The following is a 12376-nucleotide window of genomic DNA, read 5'->3' on the forward strand; positions in this document are numbered from 1 at the left end:
CGGTCGAGTCGTTGCGGCTGCGCGTAGCAACGCACGCCACTGTATGCGTCGTCGATATGCTCGGATATATCCGTGCCTTACGAAATGCTGAGATGCTCAGCAATCTTAAAACACATGTTTGGGTCACTTCAAAGGCAACGGCTGCACTTGGCTTTGTCAAACGCTTCTGCCACGATAACGCCGATGTTACCACACTAAAATCGCTGTATTTTGCATTGGTTCAATCTCAACTCGATTACTGCGCCATGGTATGGCTTCCATTCCACAAAATCCACAGTGACAAAATTGAAGCCGTGCAACGCCAATTCACTTTGTACGCTCGTCCAGAATCCGCACACAACCAATACTCAATCACACCGTACGAGCAGCGATTGTCAGACTTGAACATGATTAGTCTTCGCCGTCGACGTGTCAACGCGTCATTGACTTTGTTTCACGACATCATCAACGGTAACGCTAACTGTCCAACAGTTAGTGACGAAGTCTCATTTAATCATGGGCGTTCATTGAGACACAGTGAACAATTCAAGGTCAATGACAAGCACATGAAGTTGGTGCGTGAAGCCCCAATTCCTCAAATGTGCAAAATGGCGAACATGGTGCCGGAACTGTTTACAGCAGTGACCTCAATTACGAATTTTGCATCATCGGTTCGCAGAATGGCGGACACCACTTTTGGATCGCTTTGCAAACTTAAATGACTACCTGGCCGCCTAGTCAACTTCTCATCCAGGTAACCTCATTTTTTTTATATGTTCTCCACGAGAACACCTTGATACTACCCACACTAATTATGGAATACGAATTTTCATGTTACCATAAAACCCGAGCATGATCTCTACATGGACGGGACCACCAATGACAACGCAGCATATTGCTCTTGTACCTCTCTGTGATGGGATGCAGCTGATTAAAAAACCCAACATGAACGTGGCAAGGATCCAAAACTCAAACCACCCGTTCGAAAATCGGCTCATCGTCTTGTTCGATAACACAAATTTTACTTTTCCGTACACAACGTGTCAAGGGAATGTATAGAAATTGATCCCGAAAACTTTTTTCGCAAAATTAGCTTAGATCATCATAAAAACTCATGAAACGCGTGGAAAACCACTTTTTGAGACACTTTTCCGTTCGTGTGCTGTCGTCGTTGTCGTCGTCGTAGCTGTTTGTTAACACGACAACTCAAAAAATAATTGAGATAATCAAAATCTGGAAATGCCAAAAGTTTTGTATTCGAAAAACTTAGTTTAAGTTTGAAGATGAGTCATTTTCGATTTGATCATGGGGTACTTGCCCTAAGAAAAACCTCAAAAAATTGACACTTTTGTATGGGTACCTGTAAATCGACTCTGATTGGCTTCAAACTTTCTATGATTTCATTTTTTGGGAGAAAAATAAGATTCTGAAAGTTTGAATTATCACAGCCGGCGACAGCAGGCGCGAGTGACGAAAGCACCTCTATGCTGAAAGTCGAACTCGCCTATATGTACACGAAATTTCGAACTTTTTTCCTAAGAGGCCATCTGGTATGAATGAAGTATCGCTAGAAAGCCCCTGGCTCATAGGCGCAGAAAATGCGTTCAAACTTGGGAATCGACGAACCGCCTCCATAGAAATAGCCACTTGAAAATTATGTACAATTATCAGTTTTTCCCATTTACCGGGTGTTGAACGCGGCCCGTTCATCTTGAAACATGTTTTTTCTGAGTCTACTCGTCGAGACTTTTCCAACAAGCCCAAGAACGTCGAAATTGGACCATCCGTTCATGAGTTATGACGATTAAAAAAATTTCTCGGCGTCTCCACCAATTATTCTGAGATAATATTTTTTCTGTCCGTCCGTCCGTCCGTCCGTCCGTCCGTGTGTCCGTAGTTTTTGCCCGATCTTTTTTAAACTTTCAGGCATTGAAGTATATCAAAAATTAAGACGTTTTTGTTCGGACATTTTTTGATTTGGCCGCCATCTTGGCCTTGGCCGGCCTTTGAAAATTCAAAATATGGCCTTCTTTCCAATGATCACTGTGCCTAACCCAGTCAACCGATTTCAAACTTTTGGGTATCGTTGGAAAGGTCTTAAGGCCAGCTATCAAATGACATCTACTTTAATCTGACAAAATTGAGTTGGCATGGTCTTATCGGGGCGTGGAAACGAAACTTCAAACGTATACTACGAGCCCAACGTAGTGAACGCAAGTATACTTTGACAGCGGATCTAGTACTACAATCGATGCTAGCCATTTCTCACACATTTTCATTGACGAGGCTGCCTTCGTACACGAGACTGCAACAATGATTGCAATCTCCGGTATTTATTTGACTAATTCAATTTATTTTTTAAGACTACACAATTTTTACAAATGTATTTTATACATTTAAAACAAAAACTTGCAATGTTCCATAATTATTTTCGCGCAAATTCTACCTTGCAAAGTACAGCACTTTTTTAGCATTTGTGCTACATAGTGAAATTCATTTGTATACACGGAACACGACAACACAACAATTTTCAAGTTCAAATTTCAATTACTCGCATTGAAAGTTTGATTCGATAGCGTATAATTCAAAATTTGAATTTAAAAATATTATGACGTCATGTACCGTGTATATATTTGAATTTAGTAGCACATATTCTACACATGTAAAGTTTACATTGTAAACTAAACTTTACAAAGTGGAATTTGAGGGAAAATAATTATAGAGAATGGCAAATTCTTGTTTTTAATATATAAAATATATGCGTAACAAGTGTAATGCCTTGCTACATACGCTGTATTATATACTATGCATCTGAAGTTCACTATGTAGTACTAGACTGGTTTTTTTTTCGACTTTTTTCGAATTTTACGTCACCAAATAGCGGTTCCCACAAAAAAAATAAACATATTTAGACCGTATAGCACTTAAATTCTTCGTTTGACATCCCTCTATGAGATTCCAGGAAGAAACTGTACCGCCCCAATCGATATAAGTCATTTTGAGCCCACCAAAGTCTCAAAAAGTAGCCAAATTCTCCTGGGGGAATATCACGCTCCTGAATCTTGTGAGATATTTGAGATATTTGAAATAAACATCAATTGTATGACATATTTTCGAATATTTCGAATAAATAAATCAGATTTTTGTGGATTTTGGAGATATTTGAGATTTTTTGCATTAAATCCGAAAAAATACATTTAAATATAACATAATCACAAAAATCCACAATTGTCCGCCGTATTCACAAATATCCACCATATTTCATACGACAGATTCTTAGAGATAAATTGAATTTTCTTGAAATATTTGAAATAATTTAAGCGTGATATTCCCCTAGAAATTCTCTTATTTTCCACTAAATTTTGTACAAAAAGTACTGTAACTTTGGATAGAGGTATGATATCAACACATGTTATGGCTTAAATAAAAGGTATTGAAGCCCACTTTTATATAAAATCTTGATGCAATGTGCTAAATTTGCAAAAGGTGTTCATTTTTGGGAAGAATAGCCTACAACATAAGCTAAAAATACACTTATCATTATAATAGTGATGAATTGCGAAAATAACATGTAAATCAACAAAAAAAAATGTAATTTTGATTATTTTTTGAGCCTATAAATCCACATACATCATTAGTTTGGTCACATCAAATCTAGTTATTAAGATATACCTCGAATATTGATTTTGTATATATTTGAAACATAGGTAGAGACTTCAAGCTCCAAAAATGAACACCTTTTGCAAATTTAGCACATTGCATCAAGATTTTATATAAAAGTGGGCTTCAATACCTTTTATTTAAGCCATAACATGTGTTGATATCATACCTCTATCCAAAGTTACAGTACTTTTTGTACAAAATTTAGTGGAAAATAAGAGAATTTGGCTACTTTTTGAGAATTTGGTGGGCCCAAAATGACTTATATCGATTGGGACAGTACAGTTTCTTCCTGGAATCTCATAGAGGGATGTCAAACGAAGAATTTAAGTGCTATACGGTCTAAATATGTTTATTTTTTTTGTGGGAATCTTCATTGAAGCGGTATAACCAAATAGAAAGTACAAGAAACTTTCGAAAACAATTGAGGAACAAAAACCAAACTTGCGCAAATGCAATCAATATGAAACTTTCAGAATCTCATTATTCCTCTAAAAAATGAAACCTCAGAAAATTTGAAGTCAATCAGAAGCGATTTACGGGTACCTCCCCTACAAAATTGTCGAAATTTTGCCTGAAATTACCCATTTTTCACTAAAAATGATCAAAAATCGATGTAAAATCAATTGAGTACTGTTTTTTTTATATTATATATGTTATGTTCTTTGACCACAAGGTGGAAAATATACTAAAACATGCGGTAAAGTTAAGGAAAAAAACCTTAAAATGCCAAAAATGGCGATTTTTGGCTATTTGAATAATAATAGCTCGGGCGCCAGGTCCCAATCCCAGGTTTTAGGGTAGTTTTTTGTTGGAATTTTCTTTTTGTATGATTCTTCAACAATTAAGCTATTTGGTGACGTAAAATTCGAAAAAGGTCGAAAAAAAAACCAGTCTAATGTAGTACACATTCTGCACATGTAAACTTTACTTTACAAGGTAGAATTTCTGATTTTTCAATGGAGAGTTTCTTCAATTTTTCTCTACTGGACTCGAATAGCTAATCCGATTGTTTTGGAATTACTATTGGCTACTGCCATGAGCAAAGAAATGAAGATCTGAGAGTTTGGTAGCAATCTGCAAATGTCTTCTTTTATTTTTGAGCTCGTTTCCATTCATTGATTCCTGGATTTTTCGTTCACTCATTTCACTTGAAATTCAGTCGATTCCACTGCTTTTCTTCCGATATAACTGCTATTTGGACATTGGAATTTTATTTTTGTATCACAAAAGTTATTTATGCCAAATTCCAAGTAAATTGGATAAAAACTTGAGGAACCTCTCTATTGAAAAATTGATCATTTTTACTTGTAAAGTATAGTTTACAATACAATGCATCGAGCGTAGAGACTTTGAAGCAGGGAATAAGACTTCTATTCCAGTAAACAGTAGAATGTATTCAGATTGGGATTTGTTCGACAAAGTTTTATTTTTAATGTTTACGGCACATATGTTTATGGAAAACAACTCCCGACAAAACGTGACAAAATAAACCTCACTTCAATTTTATTTTGATTATTCAAAATGTCAAAAATATGAACAATAAATAAAGAAAAATGGTGGCAAATGCTAATTGTACTAGTTTCAATCAGTTTATTCTAGTACGTTATATACTGGGAGATCAACAAAACATGCTGTTTAGCAATGCTAAACGTAAAATCACGCAAAATTGAACATTCATTTAACATTTCATTCAATTTATTTGGATAATTTTTATATAGAAAATGAAGTTCCTAGACATGGGTTTTAATGGCCTAGTTTGAGTAGAATTTACAATGGCATGAGAAAACAAATTGAAAAATCCAGGAAACATTGAACGGAAAAGTGGTAAAAAGTATTAGAACTTATCTTAACGAGTTTTAGATTCAAATAATGTTCATTGAAAAAGGAATTTGAAAAAAAAACATTTGAAAAAAATGCGAAAGTATTATTCAAAAACATTTACAGGAAATCATAAAGCAACTGAAGATATTTTTCATTTTTGTTGGGAAACGTAATAGATCGTAATAGATACTACGTGGGGCGCGTAGTTACTTGTGGCAGCACACAGAACATAACTACGCGTTTCTGGGCCCCGGGTCTTATGGGCAGAAACCCAAAAAAGTGGTCACCTGGCCTTGCATAAATCGGCCATTTTCTCAAAAACGGCTCCGACGATTTTTTTAAAAATTCTCTGGAATTTAGCCCCAAGTTAGAGCTAAAATTTGACATATAGCTTATATCTGGGAAAACTCTGTTTTTTTAGATATAGCCATTGGAAGTTGGAAAAAACATGAAAAATCGACAAAAATCAACTAAAACTCATTTTTGTTGCCGTTAACAATGGCAAAATCATAACCAAAGTGTTTTTGCGTTCAGATGAATAAAATTCCTTCAGATACCAGCCCCTCACCAAGTCTTTTCATTCCACTGGAGTTCTTTCAAAAATCGTATATCTTTTGTGATCAGATTTTGAAGAAGAAACAGTCAAAGACGATCAAACTATTGTGAGTATATGAGAGTGTCATACGATTTACAAAATGAAATGCGTGAAGAATCTTTATATTCACTCAACCGAGACGCTATTCCAAGCTAATCTATTAGATTTACTTTTGATAAAATTGGCGATACTACTTATGTGTGACTAGAAATGGGGCAATAGTTTGTTTCCTTCGTGTGCCAATGAATTTGCATTTTTTCTAAATCAATTTCCTAATCACGACACTGTTCATTATTATCAAGGGTGAATACAACATAACAAATTTCAAAGGTTTCATTCGAACGATATCATTTTTTCTGTAAATCAAAGTCGTTTGAATTGTGTGTATGTGGATTTTGTGTGATACTTTAATTTGAAGCATTTCGATGAACTATGCTTAGAGATATTCTAGGTATTGAGAAACCTTTTAAAGTATACAAAACGAAAGTTCTATTCAATTCATTGTGAGTTGGCACATCTATCAACAATACGGATACGCAACTGTTTGGCAGCCTCGGGAGATTCCTGTAACAGATAAAAAATACATTTGAAATATCCATATGCAAAATGGGAACGTACACAATTTTTTTTCTTCTGCCATACCGAATCCAATTTTTTCAAGAAACTAAACGCATTTAAACCGATTCCAACCGCTTCTTTGGCAATACATCTGAAAAATGTATTCAAAATAAATGATGAATGAATGACGTATTCCTTTTCCTTGTTCCATTCAAATCGAGTGAATGACATTTTTTTCGCTTACTTTTTAAGTGTGAAGCCCGTCGACTTGAGACACAGGAATAGATTATTGACATTTTTCACCGATTGTCCTTGAATATCATGCCATATCTGGCCGCAATTAAATTCACTAGCAATGCCATCCATTACATCAACCGCACATTTTACTATTCCAACAATATCATTCTCTGCTGGCTCAACGGCATTTGATAGACCTACAATTGCAAACAAAGCAACAGACGCACTTCATGGTGGAATAAAATTGGCAAAGAAAACGAATGCTTTCGAAAAAAGCGAATTAATCGAATTAGTATTATCGAATGAACTGGTTGATTTTCGGTATTTTGCATATCATTTCATGTACACACTGTGCAGTGTGCCCAGAACAAAACACTTTTTATATCAAATTGATTGTAGGACTGATTGCCAATCTTCAACATAAGCCCCAAAGTGTTATTTCGATTTAAGCATCGTGAGCTCATGACGCAAATCCAAATGGTTGTTTTCGTCCATTCGAAAGTATTTCTTCAACAAGATTGTTTTTGCAGATTGTTTGGATATAAAGTATTTTCACAGTAGAGATAACATTTAACGGCATTTCAATTAAATAATGAAGAACAAACACGAAACAAAGAACGCAAGCGTGAGCTTCAGACGATGTTCATGTTTTCTCACATCTGTTTCAGTTCGAATTTTGAATATGCACAGGGATCATATTTTGTCCGGACATTTTGCGAACGGACGAACGGACGGACGGACCAAACTCAATCCGAAACGGACGGACAAACGGACGGACGGACCAAACTCAATTTTAAACGGACATGTTACCATAACAAACGGACGGACAAAGGGACGGACGGACGGACAATTTTTTCTTCAGCTATCATAACTTCCAACCGCCTTGGCCGATTGCGTTCAAATTCGGCCAGATTTTGTAAGTCTATGATCCCTCGGACCTGATAACTTTTGGACCAAATCGGATCAATCTGGATTTTTGAAATTAAATTTTTGAATAATGTTCTTTGGGCCTAATATTGAAATTTTAAATATATTTTTCAATTTGAATTTCGTAAAGTATCATTTCGAAATTCGAACCCATTTTCGAGAATTCATAGTTCAATCTAGAAGTCATCTTCGGGAAAGTACAGATAAATCCCGTGTATCATCCTCCACTTGAATTGTATTTACATTGAAGGGAGTTGCACGCAACTTAACATTCATAATATAAAGTTAATATGTGTGGAGACACCTTAAGAAAAATGACACAGATTGTTAGTACTACGGTTAATCTGTACTTTTGTTTTTGATATTCGAAATTATTTCCAAAAATTCAATTTTTTGACTTGGAACTCCATTTCGAACAAATTTTCTTTCGAAAATCGTCATTTCGAAATTGCAACTCAGTTTCGAAAATAATCATTTGAAATTATACAGGACATATTAGCGGTAATAGTAAGCGGAAAAGGATTAGATTTAGTGTGTAGTCATTAGTCTAGATAGTGATAATGCTGTAGTTACGAATCCACTAAAAAAAATTTACATGTTTGTTTGTTAACAAATGTAAGGAGTTGAACTGAATTTCATTTGCGCACCTTGACTGTTAGTGTTTTTCAACACAAATCAAAAGAGAACATTCATCAAATATTCGAAAATTATTCGAATTGAACGATTAATGGTCAAAAAGGAAGATTTACATTTTCGATAAAATATTGCGAGTTGCTGGAACGTGTCCATTTTTTTAACAACTTTTCTGAAAATTGTGGTGCATGGCAGTCGGAAAATCGAAAAAATACGAAAATCTGCTGGATGTCTACACTCTAGCGTTTTTTTGTTTTGAATATTTATAATTTTTGGACCGAATCGGACCCAACCTGGATTTTCGAAAGAACACCGAAAGTCGCTGATGAAGGAATTGAACTACACATTTATTTATATTGTAAGGGAGAATCACTCATTGCGTCCTTCTTCAAAAAAATAATTTTCGAATAATGTTTTTTTAGCCTAATATTGAAATTCCAAGTTATTTCGAAATTCGAATATATTCGAATTTAAGTTATTTCGAAAATTTTGTTTTCGATAATCGAAATTATTTTTGACTTAGATCTCATTTTCGAACAATTCTAATTTCGAAACTCGTCATTTCGAAATCACAACTCATTTTCCAAAATTTATAGATCGATTTAGAACTCGTTTTCCGAAATGTTTATTTTCGAAATTCGAAATTATTTTCGAAAATTCATTTTTTTGACTTGGAACTCATTTTCGAACAATTTTATTTTTGTTTGAGCGATACAAAGTTCGACAGCAAACAATTTGGTTTTGTCTAATGTTTTTGAAAGGCTTTAAAAGTAACTAAAAGTACACAGAGAAAACTGAGTTAATTTTTACGTAGCAAAATGTTTGAAAGTGCCAAATTCCAACACATGTTGAGTTTTTCGCAACAAATGTTTTTTCCATATTGACTCAAATATTTGTCAAATTAGACACCAGCTCCCTTACATCGTGTCTAATGGAAATTGGCGCCCAATTCGAAAATTAGACACCAGAGCTACCATTCTCAGCAGCGACAAGTAGAGCTGTTCGGCTGCTTTCGCAAAAAAAACAACAATACCGTCAGAGACAAATACCAATTTCGAACTGATAATTACATAATAGAGAATATGAATAACACAATGACGATTGGAATGGATGATTCAACGCGTTGTTTTTTCTTAATCTAATTATACGTCAAACGAATGTTAAATGAAACGTTACATTTTGTATTTTCTAAAATGCAACAAATTCGTCATGAATGGTTTGAATCAATTGAGTTTTGGTTATTTTGGCCTGGATTCTTTGTTACATTGATGGAAAATGCATCAAACGGTGCTTTGTATGTCGAATAGTGAGAATGAAACATTGAAAAGAAATTTAGTTTCAATCTTACCTTGTGTCATGGTTCCCTTTACTTTGCCAGCCAACGCACGTCCATCACCACATTCAATTTGCTTCAAGTTGAAAAATAGGAACACATATATGGTTCTTAGTTTGGAATAACCAAATTGAATGAATTGAAATGTAAAATTAATGGATTTTTGAAACAAAAAAAAACATTTGCCAATATAACATGGTGGATTGACATTGCTTTAAATTTGGGGTAATTAATCGCGTGGTATATTTTTTTTGGTTTTCCTTCGTTTTCAAAAAGTCAATTTGTATGGAAAATGAAAAAATACTCTTCATGTCATCGATCGACACAATACAAAAAATATACAGAAAAATTTGTAAGTTACCATGAATTGGTCTCCCAAAACCGCAACCAGAACCAAACAAACTAAACGGAGAGAAAATATTGATTAAAAGACAATGAGCGACTGAAATCTCAAGTATTATCACAAATGAAAATTTAAAAAAAAATGAAGGAAAAAAAAACTTAGACGAGACTCACCCATCAATTGCTTAGACATGTTTATTGTCGATACACTTGAATGATAACTAAATTTCCACGATTTTGGTGCCTCATTTATAGTCAAAAATTAGATCTTGTAAACATGTCATCATTATGATACGTACAGCAAAACAAAATTCCTTAGGACTGAAATCAAAAACAAATTATTTGAAAATATGTTTTTAATTCGAGCTTCTTGCGTCAACTTCCGCGTTTCTTTATGGGTGCAAATGTTTGGATATGTAAATGAACTCGTATTGACGCACAAATTTTTCTGGCTGATTTCAAAAACAAATTATTTTTTGACTATTTGTTCCTCATTGGAGCTTGTGGTTCCTAGTTATGAAAAATTCCAGGCGAATAATGAGTTCATTTATAATCAAAACACCTGCACCTGTGTATTCCAACCACCAATAATTGGAAAAATAACAAAACGCGAGAATTGACGCAAGAAGATCGAATTAAAAACATCTTTTCAAATAATTTGTTTTCGAATTCAGTCGTAAGCAATTTTGTTTTGTTGTACGTGTCATGATTTCATGCATTTTCAGTCAAGTCGATTTTTAAATCAAATATTTGTGATACTTACATGAATCTCCGGGACTTCTTAGAGTCTTCGGGGAAGCCACATTTGCCACTTTATCTAAATATTATTGTGCGTAGCACATTTTTGTACACGATTAAAAGCATCCCGTGTGCGAATAAAGTGACTGACAGTCATTCAGTTGTATGTAGCTGCAAATAACAAAAACTGGATAAGTTGATTGAATTCAAGAATGTTGAAACAATCACTTTTAGTTTTTCTTTCAGCCAGCCGTCTAATTTCGGACTTTTTGGCTACTAGATGACTATAACTGAAGTTGACTACAGTCGAATATTTTGTTCGAGATAATCACTTTTAGTTACTGATAGTCAGTCAAAAAGTCCGAAATTAGACGGCTGGCTAGTCAGTCACAAATTTTTCACACGGGATACTTCCACTCAACCGATTTGGCTCGCACTTATACCAATCGAAAGGTAATGTAACGTAGATTTGCAGAAAAATACTAAACACTCAAAAATGTCAGTGCGTATTTGAGTTACGCACGTTTATGTGAGCATGTGTTTTTGGATCTGTTCATTTTTTTCAAGTTTTTGGATCGTTCGACACCAAAATTGTGGTTTTTCATGCTTTTATGAGTTGGTAGTTCTATCCCAGGAAATTTGACATAGTTAATTTAATAATTCTTAGAAAAATAAAGAACATCAAAAGTGATCCCGACTTAAAAATGTAATAGGTAGTAGCATTACGTTAACGAAAATTTCCTGTAATGTAACTACAATTATAATCACAGCCGGCGACAGCAGGCTCGAGTGACGAAAGCACCTCTGTGCTGAAAGTCGAACTCGCCTATATATACACGCAATTTCGAACTTTTTTCCTAAGAGGCCATCTGGTATGAATGAAGTATCGCTAGAAAGCCCCTGGCTCATAGGCCCAGAAAATACATTCAAACTCGGGAATCGACCAACCGCCTCCATAGAAATAGCCACTTGAAAATTATGTACAATTATCAGTTTTTCAAATTTACCGGGTGTTGAACGCGGCCCGTTCATCTTGAAACATGTTTTTTCTGAGTCTACTCGTCGAGACTTTTCCAACAAGCCCAAGAACGTCGAAATTGGGCCATATATTCATGAGTTATGACGATTTAAAAATTTTCTTTGGCGTCTCCACCAATTATTCTGAGATAATATTTTTAGATGAATATTCAAATCTTGGCAAATTTGCCGAAATGTCTTCGGGTGGGGCGATTTCAATTGTAGATTTTATGTAGTTTAATGTAGTGTATTTACTTTTTTTATATAGGAACAATTTTTTTGAGTAATCGGCTATCGAAAAACCGCTCCAAAATGGGGATACTCAAATCTTGGTCAAAAAACGTATTTTCCACAAATCGAATTTTTTTCGAATGAAGAATGGTTCCAAAAAATTGTAGATAAATTTTAGAATTCAAATCAATTGTCTGTTTTCAAATATGTCTGCCCGTTCGTTCGATATCGGGACGAGTCATGAAAATTGGTCCAAAATCGGTAATACTCAAATCTTGGCCCCAAATCGAACTTTCCACAAA

The 12376-nt window shown here is 34.7% G+C and overlaps 1 protein-coding gene across 1 annotated transcript; it reads right to left on the reverse strand.

The window, feature by feature from the left end:
* Nucleotides 1-6420: 6420 nt before the first annotated feature.
* LOC129575123 (uncharacterized) lies at nt 6421-10388 on the reverse strand. The gene is made up of 6 exons (XM_055458053.1): nt 10263-10388; nt 10108-10148; nt 9762-9822; nt 6861-7050; nt 6701-6767; nt 6421-6622 (listed from the first exon to the last, which is right to left on the reverse strand). The coding sequence occupies exons 1-6, from the start codon at nt 10279-10281 to the stop codon at nt 6557-6559; spliced, it is 444 nt and encodes a 147-aa protein (XP_055314028.1). The 5' UTR covers nt 10282-10388; the 3' UTR covers nt 6421-6556.
* Between the last annotated feature and the right edge of the window lie 1988 nt (nt 10389-12376).

This window comes from Sitodiplosis mosellana, unplaced genomic scaffold (assembly GCF_009176505.1).
Source record: "Sitodiplosis mosellana isolate CC-2019 unplaced genomic scaffold, AAFC_SMos_1.0 Smas_scaffold_6166, whole genome shotgun sequence".
Lineage (NCBI taxonomy): Eukaryota > Metazoa > Arthropoda > Insecta > Diptera > Cecidomyiidae > Sitodiplosis > Sitodiplosis mosellana.

What these genes read in the sequence shown, in the direction of transcription:
- LOC129575123 (XM_055458053.1), bottom strand. An exon ending in AAAGGGAACCATGACACAAG is followed by an intron (nt 7,051 to 9,761) that starts GTAAGATTGAAA and finishes TTGCAATTGTAG; the next exon opens with GTCTATCAAATGCCGTTGAG. An exon ending in ACGGGCTTCACACTTAAAAA is followed by an intron (nt 6,768 to 6,860) that starts GTAAGCGAAAAA and finishes TACATTTTTCAG; the next exon opens with ATGTATTGCCAAAGAAGCGG.